The sequence below is a fragment of the Cyprinus carpio genome, chromosome B15, assembly GCF_018340385.1.
Source record: "Cyprinus carpio isolate SPL01 chromosome B15, ASM1834038v1, whole genome shotgun sequence".
NCBI lineage: Eukaryota > Metazoa > Chordata > Actinopteri > Cypriniformes > Cyprinidae > Cyprinus > Cyprinus carpio.
The window spans coordinates 8,526,652-8,546,416 of NC_056611.1; the positions used below are offsets into that span (position 1 = coordinate 8,526,652).

The window sequence follows — 19,765 nt, forward strand, 5'->3', positions numbered from 1 at the left end:
AGTGTTGATTCGGTAAGTTAGAGAATGTTTTACATTGTAAAAAATGCAGTGACCCCTTTTAAGAAATACAGTAGGTACAATAGGATTAATACTAGTGTCATTTTGTATGTGTGTTGTCTCTGCAGTAGTGAACAGTCAGCAAAGGCTAAGACTCAGAAGGAGCTTTTTAAGACCTTAAAAGAGCTGAAATATCACCTCCCTCCTGACAAGCGCAGCAAAGGCCGGGCAAGCACACTTCACACTCTCAGATATGCCCTACGATGCGTCAAAGAAGTCAAAGGTCAGACAACCACAAGCACAATTTATGCTGTTTTTTTGCATTTTTGTATATTAATATTGTGTAAGTCTTGCATGTTTTTCTTTGTTTTTGCAGCCAATGAAGAGTACTATCAGATGCTTATGATCAATGACAGTCAGCCCTCAGGTCTGGACGTGTCCTCATATACTATTGAAGAAATCAACAGTATTACCTCAGAATATACCCTCAAAAATGCTGTAAGTAGAACATACAAACACTACCTTAAACTTACAGTGTGCCCAGAAACTCTCTGCAAACATATATTTGAAAAAGTCAAGTATGTCATTTTTAAAATCAGTTAAAACACAAACATATTTTATATACAGTAGACGTAGACCACATGGGATGCACAGCATATGCCAAACCCAGATCCAAGATTAATCTATGACATACATCAGTGTAATTTTTTTAGGACGTTTTAAAGAAAGATAAAAATAAAAAAGGCCTGAAAAGTGTTTTGAAATGCAACTTCTGAACAATTTCTTGAAGTGTGGTAACTGTAGATTACAACTGTGTATGTGTATATTTATATGTAAGGAATAATTGATGACAGGCCATTGAACTCTTTATTTATTGAACTTGCATAAAGTCAGTATCATATTTGCACTCATGCTATTCAGGACAAAAACAGCACTCGTGTGATATTCCACTCATTGCTTGTGTGATATTGCTTAACTATATCTATATCATATGATATAAATATAAGACATACTCAAAAACATACAGAAGCAGTTTTTTGCCTCAAGGGGCATATAATTGATTCTGAAGACTACATCATGCAGTGAGTTGTTGTCTTGCATCATGTTCATCACCAATCAACTGTATAAAATGTAAGACGACCTATGTAGATTTTTGGTGGGGCGGGTGTGTTGAATGCGCTAATAATTTGAACTCTTTTTCTAATTTTTTTATTTTTTATTTTTCATCAAATTTAAGTCATTAGAATCACGTAAATGTGTATTAATAAAAATTCAAAAAATGTTGTTCATGGTAAAAGAGTGTCTTGTATGTAAAGTGGGTTGAGAATCATTTTGATTGCAATTGTGTATATACACACACATACATATACAGTCATGGCCAAAAGTTTTGAGAATTACATAAATATTCGTTTTCAAAAAGTTTGCTGCTAAACTGCTTTTAGATCTTTGTTTCAGTTGTTTCTGTGATGTACTGAAATATAATTACAAGCACTTCATACGTTTCAAAGGCTTTTATCGACAATTACATGACATTTATGCAAAGAGTCAGTATTTGCAGTGTTGGCCCTTCTTTTTCAGGACCTCTGCAATTCGACTGGACATGCTCTCAATCAACTTCTGGGCCAAATCCTGTCTGATAGCAACCCATTCTTTCATAATAACTTCTTGGAGTTTGTCAGAATTAGTAGGTTTTTGTTTGTCCACCCGCCTCTTGAGGATTGACCACAAGTTCTCAATGGGATTAAGATCTGGGGAGTTTCCAGGTCATGGACCCAAAATTGAAACATTCTGGTCCCCGAGCCACTTAGTTATTACTTTTGCCTTATGGCACGGTGCTCCATCGTGCTGGAAAATGCATTGTTCTTCACCAAACTGTTGTTGGATTGTTGGAAGAAGTTGCTGTTGAAGGGTGTTTTGGTACCATTCTTTATTCATGACTGTGTTTTTGGGCAGAATTGTGAGTGAGCCCACTCCCTTGGATGAGAAGCAACCCCACACATGAATGGTGTCAGGATGCTTTACTGTTGGCATGACACAGGACTGTTGGTAGCGCTCACCTTTTTTCTTCTCCGGACAAGCCTCTTTCCAGATGCCCCAAACAATCGGAAAGGGGCTTCATCGGAGAATATGACTTTGCCCCAGTCCTCAGCAGTCCATTCACTATACTTTCTGCAGAAGATCAATCTGTACCTGATGTTTTTTTTTTGAGAGAAGTGGCTTCTTTGCTGCCCTTCTTGACACCAGGCCATCTTCCAAAAGTCTTCGCCTCACTGTGCGTGCAGATGCGCTCACACCTGCCTGCTGCCATTCCTGAGCAAGCTCTGCACTGGTGGCACTCCGATCCCGCAGCTGGATCCTCTTTAGGAGACGATCCTGGCGCTTGCTGGACTTTCTTGGACGCCCTGAAGCCTTCTTTACAAGAATTGAACCGCTTTCCTTGAAGTTCTTGATGAACCTATAAATTGTTGATTTAGGTGCAATCTTAGTAGCCACAATATCCTTGCCTGTGAAGCCATTTTTATGCACCGCAATGATGGCTGCACGCGTTTCTTTGCAGGTCACCATGGTTAACATTGGAAGAACAATGATTTCAAGCATCACCCTCCTTTTAACATGTCAAGTCTGCCATTCTAACCCAATCAGCCTGACATAATGATCTCCAGCCTTGTGCTCGTCAACATTCTCACCTGAGTTAACAAGATGATTACTGAAATGATCTCAGCAGGTCCTTTAATGACAGCAATGAAATGCAGTGGAAAGGTTTTTTTTTTTGGGATTAAGTTAATTTTCATGGCAAAGAAGGACTATGCAATTCATCTGATCACTCTTCATAACATTCTGGAGTATATGCAAATTGCTATTATAAAAACTTAAGCAGCAACTTTTCCAATTTCCAATATTTATGTAATTCTCAAAACTTTTGGCCACGACTGTACATATGTGTGTGTATCAGTTATATAAAATGGACATGCTGGACTGGAACTGGACCTGGACACAGCTTAGTTGCTGGCCTCATTAACATGACCTAGGAATATTAAGGTAATGTCTAAAATTTTTTGGTGTTTTTGTGTCTGCAGGATATTTTTGCAGCTGCGGTGTCCCTGATCACAGGAAAGATCATGTACATTTCGGAACAGGCTGCAGGGATCTTGAACTGCAGAAAAGATGAGTTCAAAGACAGAAAGTTTGTAGAGTTTCTGACACCTCGTGATGTCAGTGTGTTCTACAGTTTTACAACACCATACAGACTTCCATCTTGGAGCATGTGCACTGGAACAGGTCAGTCTACCAATGCACAGTTCACTGAATGTATTTTTTCAAACATATTGTCAACTACTCACATACTTCCATTCAAAAATATGCCTATTTTTAGGGTTTGCACCAATACTACTTTTTTCCTTTACAGATCCAATTCTGATACCTAATTCTCTACCTTCTGTATAATGGCCAATACTGATCCTATACCAGTATTGTTACTTGGTCAGATTTGAATATATATTACTTACTAACTTGCTAACTAGACAATACTTTGTTATAAGTAAATACAAAAAATAAAAACAAGCACATTTTATATGTGTGTGTGTATATATATATATATATATATATATATATATATATATATATATATATATATACATATACACATACATACAGGTGCTTCTCAATAGAATGAATTGAATTGAATTGAATTTTTGAATTTATTTAATACATGAGTTTCACAATTTGAGTTGAATTACTGAAATAAATGAACTTTTCCTCGACATTCTAATTTATTGAGAAGCACCTGTGTGTGTGTGTGTGTGTGTGTGTGTGTGTGTGTGTGTGTGTGTGTGTGTGTGTGTGTGTGTGTGTGTGTATAATATACACTGCTCAAAAAAATTAAAGGAACACTTTGAAAACACATCAGATCTCAATGGGGAAAAATATCATGCAGGATATCTGTACTGATATGGACTGGGTCATTTGTTAGAAATGAAAAGATGCAACATTGTTTAATGGAAATGAAAAATATCAACCTACAGAGGGCTGAATTCAAAGACACTCAAAATTAAAGTGAAAAAAGGATGCAGTAGGCTGGTCCATTAAGCTGAAATTTCATTGCAGCAACTCAAAATGGTACTCAGTAGTTTGTATGGCCCCCAGGTGCTTGTATGCATGCCTGACAACGTCAGGGCACGCTCCTAATGAGACAAAGGATGGTGTCCTGGGGTACTCAGAAGTTTAAATACCTTATTAGGATTGTATGTAGCATCCATTACCGCCAACTTACTGTATGCACATCGCCCAAGCCTGACAGGTTTAGCCATAACCCTCTCTCACCTGACCCACAGCCAGGCCCATCACACATCCACAGCCTTGAACCGCACCACGGGAAGAGCGCAGAATCAGATCATTCACCAATAGCGGGACATTTCCTTCATGCAAGCAGACACGACAGACAGGAGTTGTCTCGCTGCAGGCTGAGCAGGAGGCAACCTTTTTCCATCATAAAGGTCCCTCTCAGCTCCTTGGCCCAATTTTGCACCTTGTGCAAGTTACTGTCTCCTTGCAAGGATGAATCGTTCATGCTTGGAGGCCTAGACTGTTGAACGGGGAAGACAGAGTTGTCTTCCTCCTCTTCGTTGTTTATGTCCAAATCGAGGATGTCCCCGTGATCCCCCTCCTCCTGCGAGAGCAGGCCCTCAAAATGTAATCAATTTGAACTGTCTACCAATAGCTGCTCGTATAAAATTCAAGGTCCTGATGTTTGCCTACAGAACATCCACTGGCTCTGTACCCCTTTATCTAAAGACTTATGTGGCATCCAGAAACTTGCCTTCTGCAAGTGAATGGCCCATTATAGCCCCATTTGCCAAAAAGGCACAAAATCACTTTCACAGACTTTGAACTGTTCCCTTCTGGTGGAATGACCTGCCCAACTTGATCCAAGCAGCTGAGTCTTAAAGGGTTAGTTCACCCAAAAATGAAAATTAGGCTGTGTTTTACTCATCCCCGAGGCATCCTAGATGTCTTTGACTTTCTTCTTTCAGATGAATCCAGTCGGAGTTATATTAAAAATTGTCTTTGATCTTTCAAGCTCTATCGTTGCAGTCAGTGGGTGTTGCATTGCTTCAGTCCAAAAGACGTGAAATAAAATGAGCCCTTCCATAAATAAAGTGTCTCACACTGTTCCGGGGGTGAACAAAGGCTTCCTGTAGCAAAACAATTTGTTTTTGTGAGGAAAACTATCCATATTCAAAATGTAATAATCACTTGAATCTTAATTAATTCTGGGAGAATTACATATGAGGTCAGCTTTGCGCATGCGCTGCTCTGAAGTGATGCAAGGAAATGCAGTGGAGAGATCAAAACAAAACATCTGTCACTAATTAGAAGTACAAAAAAAGTTTCCTGTCTGGAAAATAAACTGGACGTAATTCAACTCGGTCTGTGTACACAGCATGAGACAAGGGATTGTTGTGTGTTTGTTTTCACTGAAACATGGCTAAACGACAACTTCTCAGACTCCGCTATTCAGCTGCATGGACTTGCCTGTGATTAAGCGGACAGAGACAGAACTGTCTGGTAAGGCTCGCGGGGGTGGTTTATGTGTGTACGTCAACAAAGAGTGGAGTAATAATGCTGTGGTAGTGACAAAACACTGTTCGTCACTGGTGGAGTTTATATTTGTGAAGTGTCGACCGTTCTATCTGCCGCGGAAGTTCACGGCCATTGTTATTGTCGCAGTTTACATTCCCCCGTGTGCTAAGGCGAAGGACGCGCTTCGCAAGCTGTACAGCACCATCAGCAAACAACAAACAAATAACCTCGATGGCTTTTTCATACTAGCCAGTGACTTCAACCACGCAAACTTAAAGACAGTTTTGCCAAAGTTCTGCCAACATGTGAACTTTGCAACAAGGGGAAAAACACACTGGACTTTGTTTACACAACAGAAAAGAACGCATACAAGTCTGTACCCCGCCCCCACCTCGGGTACTCTGATCACATCTCTGTTAATTCCAGCATACAGACCACTTCTGAAACTCGCCAAACTGGTTCAAAAACTCATCACAGATTGGCCAGATGATGCTACCTCAACACTACAGGACTGCTTTCAGTGCACTGACTGGAACATGTTTAAAAAGGCAGCCACCTACAACAGCCACACAGACCTGGAGGAGTACACTGAAACTGTGAGTGCTTATATCAAAAAGTGCATTGATGATGTTACAGTCACCAAGACCGTCACCACATGTGCAAACCAAAAGCCGTGGATGACAACAGAGGTTCGTGGGCTGCTAAAAACCAGAAATGAAGTATTCAGATCAGGAGATAAAGCAGCCTTCAAAACAGCAAGAGCCAGTCTGTCCTTGTGGCATCAAAAATGCAAAATGGTCATATGCTCAAAAAAATCCACAATCACTCCACAGACAGCAGAGACACACGAGCCTATGGCAAGCCATTCAGACCATCACAGACTACAAGCCCCCGCCACAGGCCTGTGATGACGACACATCCCTTCCGGATGCACTCAACCACTTTTATTCATGGTTTGAAATGCAGAATGACACACCTGCACAAAAACTGCACATACCTCCCAATGACCAGGTGCTCTGTCTGTCTCTAGCCAACGTAAGGAAGACCCTATCTACTATTAATCCACACAAGGCTGCGGGTCCTAACGACATACCTGGCTGTGTACTGAAAGACTGTGCTGCACAGCTGACAGATGTCCTAACAGATATCTTCAACACCTCGCTGAGCCAGGCAGTCGTCCCCACATGTCTCAAATCTACAGCCATCATACCAGTATCAAAAAAATCACCTGTGTCCTGTCTAAATGACTACCATTCCATAGCACTGACTCCAATCATGATGAAGTGCTTTGAGAGGTTAGTCATGCACAACATCAAAACCAGCCTCCCCAACACACTTGATTCACTCCAATTTGCATACCGTCCAAACCGTTCTACAGACGATGCAATTTCCTCCACCCTCCACCTGGCTCTTACCCACCTAGAAAATAAAGACTTCTATGTCAGAATGCTGTTCATCGACTTCAGCTCAACATTCAACACAATAATCCCACAACAGCTCATTAATAAATTTAACCTGCTGGGCCTTAACAGTTCCCTCTGTAATTGGAATCTGGACTTTCTAACTGGAAGACCGTCAGTCCGTGTCGGTCACAACACCTCGAGCACTACCACACTGAGCACAGGTGCCCCACAAGGCTGTGTGCTCAGCCCACTGCTCTTCACGCTGCTGACCCACGATTGCACTGCCAAGTTCAGCTCCAACCACATCATCAAGTTTGCGGATGACACAACTGTGGTACTGTAGGTCTCATCAGCAACAGCGATGAAACATACTATAGAGAGGAAGTGGCACAGCTGGCTGAATGGTGTGGCACTAACAACCTGTCCCTCAATGTGGAGAAGACAAAGGAGGTTGTGATGGACTTCAGGAGAAACTCTGTTGACCACCCCCCACTGGCCATCGACAGCGCAACTGTGGAGAGAGTCAGCAGCACTAAATTCTTGGGGGTGCACATCACAGAGGATCTCACCTGGTCCACCAACACCATGTCACTCTCCAAGAAGGCAACTACACTTTCTCCGCTGGCTGAAAAGAGCAAGTCTCCCTCCACCCATCCTCACCACATTCTACAGAGGAACCATAGAGAGCGTGCTGACCAGCTGCATCACTGTCTGATATGGGAACTGTAGTGCAGCAGACCGCAAGACCCTCCAGCAGACAGTGAACACCGCTGCAAAGAACATCTGTATCATGAAGGACCCCACCCATTCCTCCCACAGTCTCTTCTAGCTTCTACCATCAGGAAGACAGTTCCGGAGCATCAGAGCCTGCTCCGCCAGACTGCTCAACAGCTTTTTCCCCCAGGCTGTGAGAGCCCTGAACTCAAACCACCCCACCCTCCTCTGAAGCCCCACACAAACCCCATACCTCCTGAAACATGAACCATCTCACCAGTATACTATTATGTGAAGCATTCGTATAGTCTGTATTTTTTAGCATATATAGGTAAACATTTATATATAGTATATTTATAGTCAAAATCTGTCAGTAGGTTAGTTGTGTATAGGTTTATACTGTTTTACTTCATTGTTTTATGTCTGTATTTATGTAGCACCGTGGTCCTGTGAGGCACATTTCGTTCCACTGTATGTCCACACATGTAGCGGAATGACAATAAAGCTCAACTTGAACTTGAACTTGACTTGAAAATGAGGATTTGTTAAGAATGTTGGAGGACTTCCAAGATGAGACTGGTTTTCCTTTGCTTCTTTTGATCCTGTAAACAAATGCTGGTTTTCACGAGACTCTCCGGCATGCATGCGCAACGCTGACCTCATACGTCATGCTCCTGGAACTGCTTCTGTGTACAACTGTTGGCGCAAGCTAGATTAAAGTGATTATTACGTTTTGAATATGGATATTTTTCTTACAAAAATGCAACGAATCGTTACAGGAGGCCTTTGTTCACCCAATGGAGCCATGTGAGACTTTTTTTTTTTTGGTTTGTTTTAATGGAAGGGTGCTTTTTATTTCACTTGTTTTGGACTGAAGCAATGATGCAACACCTGCTGATTGCAATGATAGAGATTGAAAGATCAAAGACAATTATTAATATAACTCCAACTGGATTCGTCTGAAAGTAGAAAGTCATATACACCTAGCATGCTTCGGGGGTGAGTAAAATGCAGCCTAATTTTCATTTTGGGTGAAATAACCCTTTAAGCCATCTTCAAGAAACGGCTACAGACACATCTCTTCCTTCTACACTTGAACCTCTAACACTAGCACTCCCTATTCTATTTATATTCTATCTACTTTTTTATTTAAAAAAGACCCTCTATCTCTAGTGTTCCCTATTCTTTTATATTCTGTTTATTCTATTGTTTATTTTATTATTATTATTATTATTATTATTATTGTTACATTCTTGATTAATTTTCTGTTCTATCTTCTAGTTTTCTTTTTATTCAATGTAAAATAATAATAGTAATAATGATTAAAAAATAAATAAAAAACCTATCCTGGAGTACACCCTGCCCTGCACATTTTGTATGTCTCCCTCATCTATCACACCTGATTCAACTCATCAGCTCATTAGTGGAGACTGCAAGACCTGAAGTGGGTGTGTCAGATATAGGGAGACATATAAATCGTGCAGTGCTGGGAGTACTTCATGGAAAGTTTTGAGAACCCCTGTGTTAGACTAACTGGGACTGGGACTCACACCACTTACATAATATTGCTTTTTTTGTTCATTTGATTGCTTCTGTTGTCATTATTTGGATAAAAGCACCTGCTACATGACTAAATGTAAATCTATGTAAATGTGATGTGCTAAAATATATAGATTAAAATGTATTTAAACAAAATGAATGATATAGAATACACTGCATTTTAGATTGCTTATTTTGCTCAATTCACAGAGAGCTAGTTCCAGCTTACACAACTTCACAGTTTAAATGAACATTTGAGAACCGGTGTTTCAGAAAACACTGAATCATTTAACTGTGTTGGTATGGAACTTCCAACCATAGTTGGTTAACAGTGATTTTTGGAAATGCACCTCAGCTCTGATTTGAAAGAAACACAACATTACAACACTTTGTTTGAGGCCACACATGGTCACATCTCTTTCACTGTTTTTCAGAGTCATCGACTGAGTTCATGCAGGAGAAATCCTTCTTCTGTCGTATCAGGTCAGACAGACTTGAATCGAGCACACATTTATGTTACTATTACACAAATTTATATAAACTGTTCATAACTGTAAGTGCAATAGTATCATTTCACACTACCATTTATTTTGTTGCTATCTTACACGTATAGGCATAGTGTGGTAGGTTTGAAGTAGTCACTGGTCAAGTAGTTGACTGTCTGATGCATATTGTATACTCTAGTTGGACAATAACATTTCAGATTGATTGACTGGACTATCAAATCTTTTAAAGATTTTTTTTTTGTTTGTTTTGTTTTCTTTGAAGTACTTAGTAACTAGTAAACTGGATATCTGGAGCCCCTAAACGTCATGTGAAAAAAAACTGTTATTGTTTACGTCAATCAAATGATTCATATTTAATTGGGCTGTTAAGTTCATGAGCAGTTTAAGTTGTTATGCTGTTAGTCAAACTGGTGATGCAATACTAGATTTTAAATTCTTTAAAATGTGCTTTTGTAAGCTTAATTTCTAAAATTATTGAATAAGTAGTGGTGGTAAAGAGAAGGAAGGAGATCTGCAGTACTATCCATTCAGGCTGACCCCATATTTAATGAAGGTTCAAGAGTCAGAGCTCTCTGAGGAACATTTCTGCTGCCTCATATTGGCTGAGAGAGTTCACTCTGGATATGAAGGTAATCGCACACAGATGCTATTGCCCCCAAGTTTTTACCTTTCAAGCTGTTATGATAACTAAATAGGTTGTCTTGATATCTATCGATCTAAAAAAAAAAAATAAATATATATATATATATATATATATATATATATATATTATTTTTTTTTATTTTTTTTTTTTTTCTAATTTGCAGCACCAAGAATTCCACCTGATAAGAGAATCTTCACCACAACACACACGCCTAACTGTGTGTTTCAAGATGTTGATGAAAGGTTTGTGTCTGTGAACAGTGTTAAAGGGGTCATATGACATTGCTAAAAAGAACAATATTTTGTGTAATGAAATGTGTTTATGCGGTTTAAGGTTCAAAAAACACATTATTTTTCACATAATGTACATTTATTGTTGCTCCTCTTTGCCCCGCCTTTCTGAAACGCGTCGATCTTTACAAAGCTCATCGTTCTAACAAAAGAGAGGTGTACAGTGATTGGCCAGCTATCCAGTGCGTTGTGATTGGCTGAATGACTCAAGTGTGTGATGGAAATGTTACCATACTGTTATGCTGTCTCCCGGCGCAACAGGACAAAAACAATGGACCCTTTTTACAAGACTGTGATGATGCGTTTAACAGTCATCAGTATTGTAAACCCTTGAAAGTTTTTCATATTTGTATTTTTTTTTTTTTAAATGTGTGTACATTTACAACACTATTCTTTGTATTATATCACCTTTGCATCAAATTACAAAAAAAAAACACTAAACGCTAATGAACATAAAACCATGTCTGCATCTGTGATCAGAGATAAGACAAACAACAAGCGCTACTCTACACTGCTCAAAACTCATGTTTGAATCATCAGTGGCAAATTCTTTAAATAGGAAAACATACTTACAGGCTTAGAGTCAGAAACGCCAGACTGTAATTGCAAAGTTGGAATTGCCCCACTTTATAGAAACAGACACCGGCATTGTAGGCTACTGGTTCAGGAAACCGTCCTCGTTCTCCGTAAAATGCGCTGCACACATCTGAATTTATTTGGGTTGAACTGTTCTGGAACAGTGTTGCAAATACAACTTAACCGCTGATTTCTAGTCATGTCCTCTTTTGGAAGGCCAAACAAAGTAATTTCGCTTTCACAATGAAACACACAGCTTCTCCACAACATGGTGGCGGCAACAGAGAGAATAAGTTATGCCGCCTTTCTTTGCATGAACGTTTGGGCAGCATTATGCAAATCTTCCAACATTGTGATGTAGACATGGGCGCGTGTTAGAGTGAGCCGTTTTAGGAGGGCGTGGTTGACTCTCTTTGGATTTGAGACTTTAGTCTTTGCAACTTTACAGATCTTCTTTATAGACCAAGAGTTTGTAACACTCCAAACAGAAAGGAAAAATTTAAATCGCATCTTATGACCCCTTTAACTATGACTGAAGAATACTGCAAATACTGTATTATGCATCATAAGATAATATCTACCTAGTGCACTAGGAGTTTCAAACCTTTCCCTCTAGCATTCAGTTTGGAATATGTTTTTAGAACAAATCTACTTAGACAATCTTTTATCCTTTGTCTAAACGCTGAAACCAAATTTACTTTGGGAACTGAAACTGAATAATATCATCTAAAAGCATATTAATACTTGCATATTTTGCAGGGCGGTGCCTTTGTTAGGATTTCTGCCTCAGGACTTGATTGGGACATCTCTTCTGTTACACCTGCATCCCAGTGACAGACCTATAATGCTGGCAGTGCACCGGAAAAGTAAGTATACAAATTCATACACAAACACAATTGTTTAGAAGTGTTTATGTTGTTAAAATGTTCTAATCCTGGTGTTCCATCAGTGGGGGCCTGAAACTCTGGTCAATCCTCATTTTTACACCATTTTTGTCATGTCTTGTAGCACAAATTCAATATAAAGTAAATTCAATATAAAGTAAAGCTGAGTATCATTATCTACTACTAATAAACACAAACTAAAACTGAAACCTATAACTGGCATTATGCTACCCTCAGCCAATCACATCCAGTATTGTCCTTGCTTTCCTATGTCTCTCTCCCTGCTACAGTTCTGCAGTATGTTGGGCAGCCCTTTGATCACTCCTCGATCCGATTCTGTGTGAGAAATGGAGAATATATTACTCTAGACACAAGCTGGTGTAGCTTTGTAAACCCATGGAGCCGCAAGGTGTCCTTTGTTATTGGACGACACAAAGTTTGCATGTTAGTTTTCACTTTATGTATATATTCTTAGTCTTTTATTTAATTTAGATAAAGGTAGATATAATACACATTTTTATTTTGTTTTGGTTTCTGTGTCTATGTGCAGGGGTCCAATAAATGAGGATGTGTTTTCAGCTCCGGCTTTTACAGAGGAAAAGATCATGGATTCAGATATACAGGAAATTACTGAACAGATTGAAAGACTGCTTCTACAGGTGAAATCTCCACATTTTGCAGACATCAAAACACATGCACTGGAGGATGTAAAAGTAGTGCATTTTTAGCAGTTTAAATTTGATCAGGTTTAAAGTTCCACAGATGGCATCACATTCTCCACAAACGTGCTTTAGCATAACGTAGAATTTGTAGTTAATGTTGATATAGTTGACTGTTGCCATAGCTAGTTTCAGTTTAAAGTCTTTTTCAACAATGGAATAGACTGTGTAAGTTTCTGTCTTGTAGCCGGTCCACAGTATGGGGTCTAGCGGTTATGGGAGTCATGGCAGCAGTGGTTCTCATGAGCACCCGCTGAGCATAGCATCCTCTAGTGACAGTAATGGAAATGGAAACACAGCAAACAGTGGGAGCAAGATCAACGGAAATACCAGAAGGGAAGAGGGCAAAAGCAAACCAGTAATTATCCTTCTCAGCATGCACATACTCATTCCAGAACTCACACTCAATAACAGTATTTCCAAAATATCCGTATTTTTTATTTATTTATTAATTTTTTATGTAAGAACCATCTGTTTTATGCTAATTTTTCATTTAGCCTGTTTATTACAGTGGGGTGTTATTAGGTACACGAAAGTGCTAATATCCTTCAACAAAGACAAAATTATTAATAAATAACAGTTGTTGTAATTATTATTATTATCATTATTAGTATTATTATTATATCTATCTCCTGAATGCTGTTTTCCTGTGCACTGATGTTTAACATATTTTTTTGTTTAGTACAACAGTACTCAAACCACACCACATCATCTAAAAACTTGTTTTTCAGAGGACATTTCAGGAGATTTGTAAAGGAGTTCACATGATGAAAGCTCAGGAACAGCAAGGCTCCTCTTCAAAAGCAGAACAGAAAAAGTCTTTGGACAGTGAGTATATGTATGTTATTGTGTATGTATAGTACAGCAGGGTATGACAGTGTTACATATTATAGTGTCAATGTGTTAAAATGATTCTGTGTTTGCATATTTACTAAGTGTCTTTAGCAGGGTTCAGGTCTCCTGTTGTAAAGCAGAAAGGACCTGCCTCAATGGAGGAACTCGAGAACCATACAATGTGCTCATACCAGCAAATCAGCTGTCTAGACAGTGTCTTCAGGTGTGTGTGTGTGTGTGTGGAAAACTTCACAAAAACAAAAATCTTGATCTTTTTCTCTTTGCACTTTTTTTGCTCCCTATGAAAAACACATGATCTGGATAGCAGCTATTGTAATAAGTTCATACCAATTGTGTAAAAACTTGTTAGAACATAGCGACACCTTACTGCTTTTTACTAAATTAAAACAAATAGAAAAAATATAATCAGATTTACTTAACTACATATAAATAAACATATAAAAACATGAAAATTATACAAAAAGTTCAATATTTGTAGTTGTTGCAAAAACAAAGAAAATCAAATTTACATAGAAAAAGTAGCAGGGGTATTTGTTTCCATTTACATTTAATGCACAGATTTATTCTGACATATACTATCAGATTTTTTGTCTTGTCCATTGCCATGGTTATCACTGTCAATCATTGCATTTTCAGATTCAATGCAGTTCAGTTCAATTTAATTACAGTTGTCAGTCCATGAACATTGCTAGCAGCATGAAAAATAAAACTTTTATTTAAATTGTGTATGGCTTAATCACTCAGTGTCCAGCCCTATGTCAGATATTAGAATGGTATTGTTTGAATAAGTATTCATCAGTGAATTGTGTATTTCAGATATTTGGAGAGCTGTAACGTCTCAAACACAGTAAAACGGAAGTATCAGTTTTCCTCAAACACCACCTCCTCAAATTCAGACGAGGACAAGAACGCTTCGGATGCCAGTCTACAGCAGACCAATGGTAATTTTGTTTTCTTGGGTTTTTTAACAGTTCCAGAAGACAATGTTTTGATAGATACCAAAAAAAGATGCTTCTTTCAGTTCCTGTTTGCAATTTTTTTTATGTATTTTTAGATTCTCTAGGTATGGAAGGAACATCTTTAATGTCTATAAAAACCAATGAAAAGCCTCCGCCAGGTCCTGCCCCAGGTCGTGTTATTGGAGGACCTTTATCTCCTTTGGACCTAGCCAGCAAAGCAGACAGTGTGGTTTCTCAATGTTCCTACAGCAGCACAATTGTACATGTGGGAGACAAAAAAACACAGCCAGAATCAGGTACCGGATCACACACATTATCACAAAAAAATAGGGCTGTTGATTTAATGCTTTAATTTGATGCGGTTAATTATAGAATAAATGCATGAATCCAATTTTTCTAATGAATTGAGTTAGCCAATGATTCAGTGTCCCATTGATGAGCACAGTCAGTTGCTTCATTTCTGAATGAATCAGTTGTTTGAATGAATTGGTTGAATGAATGACTGAATGAAACCATCATTAATACAATTACAAACATACACCCACTTTAAATATAAGATTCATAATTAGAGGATCATTTCATGAGTATCAGGATCATTTCATGAGTATCAGGATCATTTCATATTTCAGAATACTAATTGTTATAAAAACCCATTAATGCCTATTGAAAACCCATCAGTCTCATAGCATCATTTATGCAGTTCTAATTGCAATGTAAATGCATTTATGCTGCCACTGAATAGTCTGTATAAAAACACAACAATAAAACAATGTTATGACCAAATTGTAGCCTTTTGTGTTATAAATGATGACTCAAAATATTTCTTTCTAAGGCTACTTTTTTTGTAATGTCTATTCAATGTTTAATGTCTATTTCTCATTTAACACAGTGACAACTTTAAATTATCCTTTGACGTGTAATGTCTGAGCTCAAATTCATGTGCATTTAATTTGTGATTAAATAACACCTTTTAATCGCTCCATAGCCCTACAAGCCTACTCTTGCTTGTCTGATATTTCTAAACTGTATCACATAAATATAAGACAAAAACCCATATGGGGCATTTTTTCCTTCATATCTTAAATTTGAGGGGCATATAACTGACTAAATCATGCAGTCAGTTGTTGTCCTGCCTCATGTTGTTCAACAACTGCATGCAGTGTAAGATGATGTACAGTTCTGGGGTCTCATTTATGAAACTCTCCGTAGATTTCATCCTAAAAGTGTACTTTGCACAAAAGCTAGATTTTGCGTACGCACAAAAGTTTTCGGATTTATAAAACCATGTGTACACCAGAACCTGCGTAAAAATCCCTTTATAAATCTCAGTCAGGGGAAGATTTGCGTGCGTGCATCTCCACCCCGACTCCTCCCCGAAATCACCATATATGGAGCTTACAACGCCTAGTTTACTATGCATAACCTCATCTGCATATAATTTCTATGCATATTCCCATCCACGTGACACCATATTTAACACTGTTATAGGTACAAAACGTCAAGGAAATATGAGATACGATATAAATGCCATTTTTATTGCTACAAATCATCCACTATTCTTATGTTTTAGCATAAATATATCAAAATCCATATAAACAAAACTGTTCAAAATAGTTCTCAGATAAATATTTTAGAATAGAGTTGATCTCATTCTTTTCCACTGGCCAAATAGTATTTCAATTGTTTGAATCAGTTGAAATCAAATTTAATTTATGCAGTTTTGCTGATAAGGTGAACATCTTTTAGCTATTTTTAGTCTATATTTATTGCAGTGTAACAGAGTTGTTTGACTCGGTGCTTCACTGACAAAGTAGCCTATTTAAAAAAAAAAGAAAACATGCAAATTACCATTTTCTTCAAGTTGTAACCTCCAAATAAAGTGGTATTTTTCATAATGTTGTGGAGATGCCTTCACACGGCATCAACATCTCCGTGCAGCTGTGGTTGTACAGTAAGATATTATCACTGGACCTATTCAAACCAGACAATATAGACCACTAAAACGAATCCAGCAGTGTCCACCAAAATATCGAAGTGCGCATCATTGATCATTGTTCTCACTAAAATATTTTCTCATAACATGAGATATGCAGTTTAGTTTGAAGATTAATTATTGTGCACCTATAGCACTCCTCACTGTCCTTAAAACAGCATACCACAGGAAAAGTGATCAAGCGCACCCACTGAACATGCCTAAATTCGTATAATTTTTAACTTCTGCGTAATGACTTTAGTATTTGAGAGTGAAATATTTAATGTAAATGTGTATATCGAAATGAAAACAGATTTTAAAATTGTAGTTTTCTTCATTACTTTTCTTACTCCAGGAAAAAGAGTTTGTACGCATGGTCTAGAATGTCCGTACGTTGCTTACATATTTACGCCAAGTTTATTTTTTATAAATCCCGATATGTGCATGGAAAGTTGCGTATGCACTATGCCCATTTTGTGCGTACGCAACGTTTATGAATTGAGACCCCTGGTCTGGGTGCAATATATGCATTATTAATTTAGCATTTTATTTTATTATTATTATTTTTATTAATCGCACTCAGTTAACATTTTAAACCGACAGCCCTAGTTTCAGTAGATATCTGCAATGTAGGGAACCTCTATTGTTCTTTCCACAGTACTGATGGGCATCACAACCATCAGGTGTTGATTCAAGAGGAAGGTTAAATTAAAATTGTGATTCCTATGTCGTTTAACTGTTACTTGCAGAAATCATTGAGGATGCTGCAGAAAGCCCAGTCCCTTCTGTACCTGTTAGTGTGATTTCCCCACCCACAGTGGAGCAGGAAGCCTATAAGAAGTTGGGACTCACAAAACAAGTGCTGGCAGCGCACACACAGAAAGAAGAGCAAGCATTTCTCAGTCGGTGTAGGGAACTTCGGAGTGGTCAAGCCCGTCAGAAGGATTGCCCACTTAGCACACAAAGAAACCAAGGAAAGGCTGCCGAGGGTATGTAACTTAAACATTAGAAACACATAGAGTTGATGCATGCCATCAACGTGAGTGATAAAACAAATCTGGATCCACATTGTAGATACTTACTGCTTACTTTGCAAGGCTTATTATATAAGGGGCAATATATTTATATACAGTGCCCTCCATAAGTATTGGAACAGTAAAGACAAAATTGCTTTCTCTTCTGTGGAGTCAAGACATTTGCAAATATGATTAAAAGATGAATATGCAACAAAACTTCAGAATGTCACATTTTATTATTAGGTCTTTTGACACATACATGTTTTACCAAATAAAAAGGACAGCACTTTTAGAGTTCATCCCACTATTTGATGTGAGAAGAAGTATTGGAACAGTTGAATTTAAGGCAGATGTTAAAGATTAAAAGCTAAAATTTAGTTGCAGATCCCTTGCATGCAATCAGACCAGACTCTTGGTCTTATGCTTTGAAATGCTTTTCTCCAGCCTTTAATGCAGCCAATTCCAACTGTTGTTTTGTTTTGGGGAGTTTCTGTCTTTAGTCTCTTCTTCAGCTGGTGAAATTAGTGTTCAATTGGATTTAAATCTGGAGATTGATTTGGGCAACCTAAGACTTTACATTTCTTTGCCCTGATAAAGTCCTTGACTGAACTGGCAGGGTGTTTTGGGTCATTGTCCTGATCCAATATGAAGTGCTTTCTGATGAGTTTGGTGGCATTTTCTTGAATATTGGTAGCCAAGATGATTTTCTACCCTTCCAAATTCATTCTGCTACTGCTATCATACATTAAGTCATCATTAAAATTAAGAGATCCTGTTCTAGAGATAGTCATGCATGCCCATGCCATGACACCACCTCCACCAAGCTTTACAGATGAGGTTAGGATCATTTGCAGTTCCCTTTTTCTCCACACTTTTGCTTTCCAATCACTTAGATAAAGGTTAATCTTTGTCTCATTGGTCCATCAACTCCAACTTCCAAAACTCTACTGGCTCACATTTGTGAAGAATCTTGCCTTTCTATTTTTGGTGCTGATCAGAGGTTTGCATCTTGCTTTGTAGCTTCTGTAATTCTGTGTCAAATTCTCCTGCGCACTGTAGATTGACAGAGCATCACCCCAGCTTTCTGGAGGTTGTTGGTGATTTTACAGACATGTATTTTAGGGTTAATTTTCACAGCTTTTATGATTTGTCTGTTGTTTTTCTCAGCCGATCAGGTCATCGTTGGTTGCTGATGTCGCCGGTAGTTTCCAAACTCTTGATTTCTTCATGCCCTTTGTTTTTCCTATAGTTCTAATTGACTTCCTCTTTTCTTTAAGCATCCAAGCATCTTTAAGCTTGAAGTCGGCTTCCTCGTCTTCATCCTGGTTTTTGTGTCGTCATCGAATGCAAGACTTAGAATTCCGAAGCAATGGATATAACTGATAAGACACATTCCCTGCTTTTAATATCTGAAGAAGTAATGCAATAGGACACAACTGAACACTTAGAAAGACCTGTGAGGCAACTGTTCCAATACTTATGCTAACATCAGATAGAGAGATGAAACCCTAAAAGAGCTGATCTTCTTAGCTGGTAAAACATCTTTGTGTTGAATCACCCAATAATAAAATGTGTCATTCTGTAGTTTTGTCTCATATTATCAACAAAAAAAAATTCCAAACACAGCCACGAAAGCACAGTTTTACGTCTCTGAGCAACATGACAGTGTTTTGTTCCTGAATGAATCAACCGTTTAAATGATTCAGTTCAATCGCAATGACTCGCTTATTAACAGTGACTTGCTGACACATACTGGCCATTTTTATTTCACATTTAAAGTATCTTTTTATTTTTTTTTTATTTTTTTTATATATATATAATTAATTTCTTACAATTTCAAATGAGTATTCAACATTTTGTCTTGTATATCAAAACATTATTCATGCATTTGTAAATGCAGGTTAAATTTATTGATGTCCTGCATTAAACGGTGTGTAAATACATCTGAGTGCCACTTCCGATTAAGCTTCTGTGTTTCCTCTGCATTAAAAAGAATTTTATTGTTGATAACAGCCCAAATGTCTTATTATTTTACATAACTACTTCCTTTAATTAAAAACAACTAGTTTGAGATTAATAGGCCTATCCCAGGGGTGTCAAATTCAGTTCCTG

The 19,765-nt window shown here is 38.1% G+C and overlaps 1 protein-coding gene across 5 annotated transcripts in view; it reads left to right on the forward strand.

The window, feature by feature from the left end:
• The window catches only part of LOC109067915 (period circadian protein homolog 2-like), a 37,209-nt gene that overhangs the window by 10,737 nt on the left and 6,707 nt on the right, over positions 1-19,765 (forward strand). For 3 of the 5 annotated variants that reach the window (XM_042739112.1, XM_042739109.1, XM_042739108.1), the window contains 15 exons: positions 126-280; positions 374-495; positions 3,075-3,276; positions 9,668-9,716; positions 10,226-10,368; positions 10,546-10,624; positions 12,008-12,114; positions 12,423-12,576; positions 12,683-12,791; positions 13,039-13,209; positions 13,583-13,679; positions 13,788-13,908; positions 14,523-14,647; positions 14,761-14,961; positions 17,387-17,626. In XM_042739112.1, coding sequence (XP_042595046.1) covers positions 394-495; positions 3,075-3,276; positions 9,668-9,716; positions 10,226-10,368; positions 10,546-10,624; positions 12,008-12,114; positions 12,423-12,576; positions 12,683-12,791; positions 13,039-13,209; positions 13,583-13,679; positions 13,788-13,908; positions 14,523-14,647; positions 14,761-14,961; positions 17,387-17,626 — 1,900 coding nt within the window. In that variant the 5' untranslated portion in view covers positions 126-280; positions 374-393. The remainder of the gene's footprint in view (positions 1-125; positions 281-373; positions 496-3,074; positions 3,277-9,667; positions 9,717-10,225; positions 10,369-10,545; positions 10,625-12,007; positions 12,115-12,422; positions 12,577-12,682; positions 12,792-13,038; positions 13,210-13,582; positions 13,680-13,787; positions 13,909-14,522; positions 14,648-14,760; positions 14,962-17,386; positions 17,627-19,765) is intronic. The other 2 variants (XM_042739110.1, XM_042739111.1) reach the window with 2 other exon arrangements.